The 11,804-nt window shown below is 40.3% G+C and overlaps 1 protein-coding gene across 1 annotated transcript in view; it reads right to left on the minus strand.

The window, feature by feature from the left end:
* Window positions 1–311: 311 nt before the first annotated feature.
* Window positions 312–11,804, minus strand: part of GPR88 (G protein-coupled receptor 88) — a 12,788-nt gene continuing 1,295 nt past the window's right edge. Inside the window, exons 3-5 of the mRNA XM_029945796.1 lie at window positions 8,153–8,207; window positions 1,234–1,307; window positions 312–455 (exon numbers count right to left, since the gene is read on the minus strand). Coding sequence (XP_029801656.1) covers window positions 312–455; window positions 1,234–1,307; window positions 8,153–8,207 — 273 coding nt within the window. The remainder of the gene's footprint in view (window positions 456–1,233; window positions 1,308–8,152; window positions 8,208–11,804) is intronic.

Raw genomic sequence — 11,804 nt, forward strand, 5'->3', positions numbered from 1 at the left:
TCACTCTCTCTGTCTTTTTCTCAGTCTCTGTCTCTCTCATTCTTTCTCAAAAATAAACATTAAAAAATTAAGAATTTGAGATGAGAAGATTATCCTGAATTACCTGGGTGGACCCAACCTAATCTCATGAGTCCTTAAAACGTGCCAAGAAGACAGAAAGATAGGTCAAAGATAGACATAAGAAGGATTAAACCCACCGTGGATGGCTCTGAAGATGGAGGAAGGGGACCAGGAGCCAGGGACAGCAGCAGCCTCTGGAAGCTAAGAATGAGTATCAGCTTACAGCCAGCAAGAAAACACAGACCTCAGTCCTACAACTGCAAGGAGCTATATTCTGCCAACAACACAAATGAGCAGGACATGCATTCTCGCTGATGGTCTCCAGAAAGGAACACAGGCTGCCGACACTTTGGTTGTAACCTGGTGAGACCACACTCAACTTTGGAACTGTACAACTGTAAAATAATAAACCTGAGTTATCGTAAACCACAAAGCTTCTGGTAATTTTTGTGGTAACAATAGAAAACTAATGCAATGTCATTGCTACCCTTCTCTCTGTTTGCAATGCCCTTCCCTCACCTACATTCTTCTAAATCCCACATTACAGTGAAACCATCTTGACCTCGTGGATCTCTCCCTGCTCTGTTGTACTTGGTTGGCACATATACTTACGGGAGCTAGTTATTGCTCATACCTGTGTTCTAGCTCCGTAGTGAGATTTTAAGACCCTTAAGAAAAAGGATGAAGTATTGGCAATTGTGGCCCATTGCAAAAAAGGGCCACAAATCCTTTCCCTGCCAGTATCCACACTCTTGCAATGTGACTTTGAAGACACTTCCACCAAAAGATGCATTATATTCCTCCACGCCTTCAATCTGAGCTGGACCTGTAACATGCTTTGTACATAATGTGAGTAGCAAATGTAGCTGAATCAGAAACTTGACTCTGAGATCATCACCATGTGAACAAACCTGGGCTATCCCAGTCCTCCAACTACTAGCCCAGCCAACAGCTAGAGAAATGTCAGACAGGTGTGTGGACCATGGGCCACCAGGGGACCACAGGCTCAAGAGTGGGTTCAGCTGACAGAAGGAGAACCACTCAGATGACCCATCCAAATTGATAACCCACAGGCTAAATTTGGGGTTAGTTTGTTAAATAGCAGAAGCTAATTCATATGTAGCTCAATGCTCTGTGTTGAGCTGTTGGTGGATAATTTTGGATGATGCTCACGATGATGAGGATAATGATGGTGGTGACAATGACAGTAACAGTGATGAAGATGACAAAGTAAGCTGTATTCTCTCCTAGTGAAACAGAAGATCAGTGGCATCATTTCCATATTCTAATACCAGGAAATTTCAGTGCTTATAAGTTGAGGAGTTTTGAAATTTTTGTTCAAGTAAATTGGAAAGCACAATGTTTAAAGATTTTAGATTATATACAGTAGAGTCTATCATTAGTCTCTAACAAATCCAAAATTGCTCTGTACTGAGCTTTGTATTGGCAACTTGTGTCAAAACAGTAAAAGGAGCTGGACTGTTACTCTACTGTGCCAGTTCTAAACATTCAAGTAGACTTTGGTCAAAATCTGCTCAGGATTTTGTCACGTGAGAAACTCAACCAGGAATTTTCATCAAAGGTTGCCTTTCATGGGAGCCAACAGTAGCTTATCTCTCATCCAAATAATCTTCTCTATCTGCTCAACTCAAAAAAAGAAAAAAAGCCTTCAAGTGTTATGCTTATAAAAATTTTTAAGTAAATTAAGTAGTATGGAAAGCCCTGATATTTAGCCTGCGTACTTTTAAGTACGATGTACTTCTTCCAGCCTGTATGCCATAAAAATGTTTGAGAATGAGGGGGGAACAAAGAGGAGACCCACAGAGAACAGCAGAAATAGGCAACATCACCAAGAATGTGGCGTATTCATGATCCAGTGCCCGAGGAGGGACATCCCTGGTCGCCTAATTTGCTTCTCTTTTGGCTGGTGTGGGTAAAGTTTTTGCCAAACACATTCCTTCTGACTAATCATTTGAAATGTTACAAGCCCCAGGCAACGGAGGTTTTGTCACCTCCAAGCAGAAGAAATATTATATAATCCTGGAAATTCTATTTGAAAGGCATCTCGGAGTTGATCTGATAAAACTTCCCACATAAGACAGACCTCCCTTCCAGAGTTAGTCGTCCACATCCTACTTGAATTCCTCAAGTGTTAGGAAAATCACAATTTCCTGAGACAGCCCATACTATTTTGAGCACCTATAATTGAGACGGAGTTCTTTCTCATATTAAACTGAAATCTATCTCCCACCCACTGAGCCAAATTTTGCTTCTAGAACTGCACACCATACATGTTTCCTCCCTCCCCTGCAACTGGGTGCTGTGTTTACAAACCCAGGCTTTGGAGTCAGCAGACTTAAGGTCAATTGTTAGCTCTTTCCCTTGCCAGTTGGGCAACCATGAGCAAGTCTACCTTTCAAAAATCAGCATTCTCAACTATAAAACTGGAGTCACGATACCCGGTCTATAGGGTTATTGTGAAAATCCGATAAGGTATTTTTTTTTCAGTTCAAACTCACTTCCCTTTTATTAAAGTCCAAGTTATTACATGGTTTGGTACTCAATAAAGAAAAACTTGTTCAAATAAGGTAATATGTTATCATCAGTATTTCCAGGTCATTGTTTACAATCAAGTAGCATTATGAATAAATCCTTGAGAAGCCCATCCATCTAAAGTGCACAGTACAGTGTCTGACACATAGTATGTTATCAGTAAATGGAAGCTGTCATTATTACTCTGCTTGACGACCTTTCAGATATTTGCAAAGAACCTCATTTTTCCATAAAGGCTTCTCTTCTCCAAACTGAGCATCTCCTTCTTCAATAAGACTTCAGAATATGGCAAAAATTATTCTTTTCCAGATCTAGATACTGTACTTGCTTACAGCTTATGCTTGTACTCAGTGCCTAATTTATTATTTTTTAAAACACTTTTTATTTTTTAGAGAGAGAAAGAGAGGGCTGCAGGAGGGGCAGAGAGAGAGACAGAGAGACAGAGAATCCTAAGCAGACTCTGAGCTGTCAGCACAGAGACCGATGGGGGACTCGAACTCACCAACTATGAGATCATGACCTGAGCTAAAGTCAGACACTTAACTGACTGAGCCACCAGGTTCCCCTAGTGTCTAATTTATATAATACATGGCTAATATGGAAAGAGCCCAAATGTCCATCAACTGATGAATGGAATACTAGTCAGCAATGAAACAGAATGAACTCTTGCTATTTGCAACAATGTGGATGGAACTGGAGGGTATTATGCTAAATAAAATAAATCGATGAGAGAAAGACAGATGTCATATGATTTTACTAATATGTAGAATTTAAGAAAGTCAGCAGATGAACATAGAGGAAGGAAAGGAAAAATATGTCAAAAATCTAAGACTCTTATATACAGAGAACAAACTGAGGGTTGCTGGAGAGGGGATGGGGTGAGTTAAATGGGTGATGGCCATTAAGGAGGGTACTTTTCAGGATGAGCCCTGGGTGTCATATGTAAGAGATGAATCATTGAGTTCTACTCCCAAAGCTAAGACTACACTGTATGTTAACTAATTTGGATATACAAAAAACAAACTACCACAACAAAATCACTCAATTTCAGGGAAATACAAATCAAAAGTAAAAGATATCTCTTCACATCAGTCAGAATGTCTAAAAATGACACAGGAAACAACAGATATTGGCAAAAATGTGGAGAAAAGGGACCCCTCTTGCACTGTTGGTAGGAATGCAAACTGGTGTGGCCACTCTGGAAAACAGTGATAAGGCTCCTCAAAAAGTTAAAAATAGAACTACTCTATGACTCAGAATTTGCATGACTAGGTATCTAACCAAAGGATACAGACAGGGGCACATGCACCCCGATGTTTAAAACTGCATTATCAACAATAGTCAAATTGTGGAAAGAGTTCAATGTCCATCGACTGCTGAATGGATAAAACAGAGTTGGTATAAATATAATATAAGTCAGCCATCAAAAAGCTGAGTAATTTGCACTGTCATTTGCAACGATGTGGATGGAGCTAGAGTGTATTATACTAAATGAAATGAGCCAGTCAGAGAAAGACAAATATATGATTTCACTCATATGTGGAGTTTAAGAAACAAAATAGACAAACGGGAAAAATAAAGGCAAACCAGGAAACAGACTCTTAACGACAGAGAACAAACTGAGGATTACTGGAAGAGGGGGATGGGACAAACAGGTGGAGGATGAAGGAGGGCACATGTCGTGATGAGTGCTGGGTGATGTAAGTGATGAATCACTAAATTTTACTCCTGAAGCTAGTATTACACTGTATGTTAACTTACTGAAACTGAATAAAAGCTTGAAAAAAGGAAAAGGGTAAATAAACCAGCAAGCAAACAAATAAATAAACAACTCGTGGCCAACACTCCTGGATACAACTGGCATTTTATACATTGCCGAAAACTAGGATGAATTTCCTCTAGCCGATTAAACTGGACAAAAAGCAGGTCCATGGTTCATCAGAGCAATTCCACCATAATTCTGACTGTCCCTCCTGACGAAACCCTGCTTCAATAACATAAGGTCTATACTTTTGGTGGAGAATGCCTCTTTGGTCATTCATCTGGTCTCCAAGAGAAGACATTTTTGCCAATCTTGCTGCATCTTTTAGTCTACGTCTTGGAGGTGAAGTGAATCACTTGGTGGATAGATACGCAATACTCACTAGCCAAGTTTCTCAACAGAGAGAACCTAACTTAACAATGTCATGAGCACAAGAACTGTGGTCTGTTTGGACTTCTGTCTCCACCTGGACCAGTGAGAGCCAGTTGACCTGTTTATTTGAAGCACTAGACCAGTAAGAGGGAGTCAGATGGGAGGAAGTTAGTAAGCTCATTTTGGCACTCACGTTAACTTACATACCCCCATGCTGCCTTCATCATTATAGAGTTGATGTTGTCCCTCACCATTTGCACACTTCATGTTCTTGTTTATCACATGGTCAGTAAGTGAAGAGGGGTGTTGTGTGCCTGCCACCTGCAGACCCCAGGATGTTCTGACCATGATCTGGACACAATCCCATTGCAGGAGTGCCAATGTCTGAGGAAGCCTGAGGGGCTGCTCCAGCCTTCTGCCCTGCTCCACCCCCAGCAGGAGTTCTCTGTCTACAGTCCATCAGAAAACCACCATGATAGGGATAGAAACAGAAAGAGGCCCGGTGGGTCATAGCTTTTCACATGCTCCATCTGTTCTCTGTCAAAAAGCTAAGAAAATAGGGGTCACAGAAGATCCTATTTCAGCACAACAGACTTAAAATAAATAACTTCTAGACACTGGAAATTGTTACTCATTTTAACCTGCAGTCAGCTGAAAGTTCTGAAAAAGAGGAAAGCTCTACCAGGTAGGTAGGGCACAGCACAAATGGAAACCATCAGTCATGTACCTCGACAAGAACTGGATAGATGTCTCAAGATAATTTTTTTTAATGCCAGATATTCACAGCTCAGTTTCCTTTAGGCATGGCCATGTGATCTACTTCTAGCCTTTTGGGGGAGGAGTCTTTGCGAGAAGCTTCTTAGAGTTTCCTCTCTTATGAAAAAGAGAGACAGCAAGGGGAGCCTTTTCCCCTCTCTTCCGCACTAGCAGGTGAATACGGCAGCCATCTTGGAGTCATAAAGGGACAACACGGAGTGACCTAGTAGAAGGATGCAAAGAACTTGGGCCCTTGATGACATCAGGATGATCCTGAACAAATTATGGAATTACCTGCCTGCATACTTTGCTGTCTATGATGATGAAATGTCATCATTGTTTAAGCCATGTTTAGCTAAGTAGTTTGTTACTTGTAGTAAAGATATTCTAATTGTCACAGGCACTAGTGGCAAATAGGATCTGTCACTAAGCCCCTCTTTATAACATCTTTCCTCTGCTTACACTTTTTAAATATAGTTATATGTGTGTGGGTATATTTAAGTATGTGTGTATTGTGTATGTGTATTATTTATATATAAATATGTATATATATTATGTGTTTGTGCATTATACATATGATATATCAGTATATGCTTTCTGGCTTTAATTACATATAATTAAGTGTACATAGGAAAATAAATTTTAAAAAGAGTAGTAAAATGTTAACAGTGGCAACCTTTGGAAAGTGGAACTATGAATACTATCATTTCTTCTATGTTTCTATATTTTATAATTTTTTTTAATTTTTTAAAATTTTGTCAATGTTTATTTTTTGAGAGAGAGAGTGAGACAGAGCACAAGCAGGGGAGGGACAGAGAGAGAGAGAGACAGAGACACAGAATCCAAAGCAGGCTTCAGGCTCTGAGCTGTCAGCACAGAGCTGGATGCAGGGCTTGAACACATGAGCCATGCATGAGACCATGATCTGAGCAGAAGTTGGACACTTAACCGACTGAGCCATCCAAGTGCCCCATATATTTTATAATTTTTTTTTACAAAAACAGACATTAATCTTTATATATAAAAAACTTATTTTCAAGAAGAAAAATTTTTTCATAAGGACAAATTTAGGTAGTAATAGGGGAATTCAACCATGACATTTCATAGAATTTTCATTTGGCTAAAAAAAGAGTATCTGTTACAACATTACTATACAAAGGATGCTGCATAGTTTCCTACTACCTGAGAAGAGAAAAATGGGAAATGGGCCTAATTTATACAAGAAAAGATGAAAAGTTAAAGCACTTTCTGTCTAATAAAAACAACAAGGATCCTGGACTGGATAATCTCCAGGTCTACCATCCAGTGAACTGACAAGAGGAGGTAAAGACATTCCCACAGTTATTTCTCCAAGGATTCTAGCAAAATAGTATAGCCACTGATTAGAAATGTCTAAGGATTGTGGTGCCTGGGTGGCTCGGTTGGTCAAGTGTCTGACTTCAGCTCAGGTCATGATCTCACAGTTTGTGAGTTCAAGCCCCATGTCACACTCTGTGCTGACAGTTCAGAGCCTGGAGCCTGCTTCAGATTCTGTGTCTTTCTCTCTCTGCCCCTTCTCTGTTCACGCTCTTTCTTTCTCTCTCTCTCTCTCTAAAATAAATAAAAACATTTTTTAAAAAGTCTAAAGATTTTAGAAATCAAAAATACCCAGATTTTCTATGCAAGGCCCCACAAAATAATTATATGTATAATTACTGAATATTTGTTCAGAACATGAACAGAACTTGGATAACAGAAATTTAAATCTCTCCCAAATGACAGCACTGACAGCTTGTGATTTGTACACATGGTTTATAATCCCCATATATTGCTACTCTGGGATATTCCTTGGCAAGATAAGAGTTGAGAAATGTGATTTATTCTTGGGCCTATTTCATTAAGAGAAGAATATACATGCAAGGGAAAGAACCAGATCTTTTTTATTTTCAAAATTACTGTCTTTAACTATAAACATGTTAATTATCTAGTATATTTCAGGTTACTGGTTACTGAAAGATAAACGACAGCGTTTGCTCTAAAAAAATCGAAAGAACAAAAAAATAAACCAAAAATTTTTCATAGTTTTGAAGACATACACGTTACCACAGAGGTGATATATTATATTCAAGGAGATTCAAGGACACTCTGGGAAGGTCTCTAAATGAACAAGGCTCAGAACATGGACCAACTAGGCTATATAGCCAAGAATGCAAGCCCAAGAGAGAGAGAGAGAGAGAGAGAGAGAGAGAGAGAGAGAGAGAGAGATTGGAGAAATTAGGGAATGGTCACATCATGGAGGGAATTCCACACCTGACTAAAAACTTCTGGTTTTATCCTGCAGTACAGGGGTTACTTCCCACGCTCTGGAGTCAGACAAAAGGTTTAAATCCCAGTTTTTCCATTTAATTGCTACATGACCTTAGGTACACTCATTATTTTTCTTTCTTTGGTTTTTCATTCCCTTCCTTCCTGCTTTTCATCTCTCTTTCTTGTTTTCTGAGTTTGGCTTTACTTTCTTCGGCTTTCATTATGAAAATTTTCAAAGATCCACCCAAGTCAAGGCAACTGTGCAGTACACCCCAGCATCCATCCTTGTCTGATCTCCACCCTTCCCTCTCCCTCCTCAATGGCCTCCTCACCTATTGCATTAGGGCTGACGTGATTAAGTACCCGGGAGCACCGGGTTCAGGAATTCCCACTGGTGAGAGGAGCTAGGAACGGCTACCTGAGGAGCACCAACGTGAAAGCAGTATTCACCTTAAACTTGAGATACCCGGGCCCCAATCCGGGTCTCATGCTTAAAGGGTCTGCTCCCACCCTCCTTTGGCCACTTTCCTTTCCACAGGGAAAGGAGTCCCAACGAAAGTTACCTGCCTGGAGCCTGGGCCTCCTCAACAAGCCCTGATGCCTGGAACCCAGGAATCTCCTGCCTAAATGGCTTGAGGCCACTTGTTGGGCCTGCTCTCCCCTGTACGTGCACCACGAAGCCCTAGAGGCGAGCAGGTGATGCTTGAGAGGTGAGTGTGGGCAGAGCTCTGACCTGAGGGCTGAGGCTCTTCACATATGTGTGAGGCCCCTAAAAGTACCGAAAGGGAGAGTAGAGGGAGAAAGGAAGGGTCCCCCACCAGAACCTTGGTCCACAGACCAAGAACTCCCATCTGGAGCCCCGTTCTTGCCCCACAACCCATGAACATCAAGAGCAGGTCTCAAAGATTAAGTGCCATCTACAATTTGTCTCAATGTTCCTGAATTTAAATTTATGCCACTGATGTCTTTTGCCACGTCAGCTCTCGGGACTGCCAAAGAGCCAGAGGAGCACTGTCTGGGTGCTTAGGGGAATGGAATTCAGTTTCCACATGAAACAATGAAGTTGCCCAATATGGCGGTCATCCGAAGATCAGGGATGCACTGAACCATGAGGCCAAAGCGGACCAGCTTTCTCTTAGTGAGAAGATCTTTCCAAGGGCTTTCTCTATCAGAGAGTTACGGTTCTATAGTGTTTAAAGAAAAAAATGGCCTGTGAATGCCTTTCTATATGAAAGAATTATTGTTTATGAACATGCCTCATTTTGGAAAGAGAGAAGTGCTAGGAGTAATCCTATTACATCCTAGAATTTGGCATTAACGTGCAAGGGGAGGATGGACTAGGGGGTTGCTGTATGTCTTCACAGGCATAATACCTAAAGAAAAAAGTAGAAAAGGCAAAGTAGGGCAGCCCACAACAGCAATTAGGATTTTTTATTCCTGAGTGGATAATATGTGGTTTCATTTAAATAAGAACACAATCTCCATTAACTTAATTTGTAAAAGCAATAACTCCAACACTCCAGCTATTGCCCTAGTAAGGCATTTTTAGACACATCATTGCTACTTTGAAATTAAAAGTGAATCAGTCCTGTGGAGTTAATTACCAGTAAATATAACCTAAAGTAGGTCTCCCAAATGGCATGGAGCCAGCATAAGATGGTTCTCAGTGTTAACCAGAAACATTGGAAGATGCGGGGACCTGAAAAGCTAAGTTTATATGTGTGGCAAATGCCTTGGGAAACAGCAGGAGAAATCATTTGCAGCATCCCCAGTAAGAAACAAAAACAGGGGCCTGATTAAAAGAAGACCTCTTGGATAGAGATTTAGGGAAGTGTCCCCCAGCCCTGCTCCCCCAAAAGGAAAACCTTTAGCTCTCTGTTGTTGCAACCTATTCCCCAATTCAATTATGCTTACAGAAAGGAAATCCTACCTATTTCTTTTTAATGCTGGCATACTTAATTATATAAGGTAGAAATAATTTTAGGAATGAAAAATAAGTTAAATAAAGCCAGAACAAAGAAGTCGCTTTCATCACCAGTGCTTTGGAATACAGTGTCCTCTGTTACGGTGTTCTCGAGCAGATATGCAAGACCAGAGACAGAAGAAACAACCCAGAGGTATCGTTGTCTGAACTTTAATTAAATATTTGAATCAAGTAAAATGGAAATCGATGAAACCGCAGTGAGAGAGCAATGGTACATGCACAAAGGGGATAGATTAATAAAATGACTGCTGATCTATTATTGGTAATGAACATATTTGTTTTGTTTCAATACAAACAGATCTAGGTTTCCTGCAACTCCCATGACTATTCAAACGCACCCATATTCCCACTCTCCTACTTGATCATGCTCAAGAGTGCAACAAAGCAAGCTGTTTTTGTTCTGAACTACACAGTTCATGGAGGTTGTGCAGCCCCATATCTGATGTCATAAGCAGTCATGATGCCAATATATGATTAGCTTAAGTTGCTTTTTTCCCATTTTAACTTTATAAAGTGATTTCACATGATTTTGTGTCTCGACTATTCCTAAGAAAATTTAGTAAATCAAAGGCGGAAATGACGAGCCTCAAATTCTACATTTTAAAACAGATTCCCATCTGAACTGTTTGCTATGTATAACTGAGTTTATTACACCTCCTTCAACAGACACAATATTAAGGTGGAGTGTCGTGGAAATATATATATGAACTACATAAAGAACAGTGTTGCTTTCTAATGTGTGGCTTGTCTAAGCCCTAGAAGAGCACAGACTGCTCTGCAGAGCCAAAACCATTGTTACTGATCCATCTTGGCTGTGGTTCCATTTGCAAGACAAAGTCCCACCTGGGAGTTTCTCATAAAATGTGGTCAAGACAAAAACTGTAGGGTAGCCAGGGTGTCTCCGTGTCTCTTTTCAAATAAGTGAAGGCCGCTTCTTCTGGTGTCTGGAAGAAGTAAAATGTCCTTGTCTAATGGGTATTGCTTTAGTATACCACATGCCCAGTAAGTTCTAGCATCTAGAAGCATGCAATAGCAGCTAATATCAGCTATGCAGTCATGGTACTGTTAGTGTTTAATTATATCATGTGCTATGAGATATTGTAAATGTTAAAGAGAAAACAGAAGGACTTATTCTCTTCAGCAACCATTATAGTACAGAATGTTCAAAGCTGCAGTCACACTCATAAGGCGGATAAAATGATTACAAAATGAGGGTAGCCACAAGTGTGCATGCTATTGAAAACATGAAACTGGTCCCTAAAATAGATACCCCCCTAATTTGTTTCCAAAATTCCATTGCTGGCTCGGACCATCAATCAGCACAATGGAAAACTTTCACTTTAACAAGGTAATGCCAATGTTCAGTCTTAGCGCAAAAACGAGTGTAAAATAATAAATCTGTTTTCTCTTTACTCACTGGCTAAGATTCTATCTCATTCGGCAAGGATGTGACTTTATAAAAACCCTTTTAAGAATAAAGGGTATGAGGTCTTTCTGGCAGCTCATACTGGTGTGCATACCCTGATCTCATTCTTCAGGTGAATACAAAGGCTAAATTATAACAGAAGCATCACCAAAGATAGGTCACTTTCTAAAATACTTCTTAAATATTAATTCCTTCATCAATATTATTTCCTTTGGCTCATGCACACTCGAGGTGCCTCATCTATATTATAAGACGATGAAGGTGGGAATGGTAATATATTATCAAATCTCTTTTTCAAAAACAGTGCTGAAATAAATTAACCTGCTCTTTTAAAATGTCAGTGTGCAAGTTCTTGACGTTTCCGGTGTTTTGACTTTAGGATTTCTCTAAAACACAGAAACAAAGGGTAAAAATCAGGTAGCTGTTCAAATGACTTCGGGGACCCCATTTAGGGAAAGACCTTGGTTCGACAGGTACCCCACCGGGGCCGAAAGGCGAAATCTTCGCACCGATTGATCGGGCTTGGCCAGCAGGAGTCTTCATTCGGGCAGAGGGTACTTTCCAAGGGCAGGAGGCGATGCTGACGTCGGCATCTCCGGCATCTC

The sequence above is a fragment of the Suricata suricatta genome, chromosome 8 (genome assembly GCF_006229205.1).
Source record: "Suricata suricatta isolate VVHF042 chromosome 8, meerkat_22Aug2017_6uvM2_HiC, whole genome shotgun sequence".
Lineage (NCBI taxonomy): Eukaryota > Metazoa > Chordata > Mammalia > Carnivora > Herpestidae > Suricata > Suricata suricatta.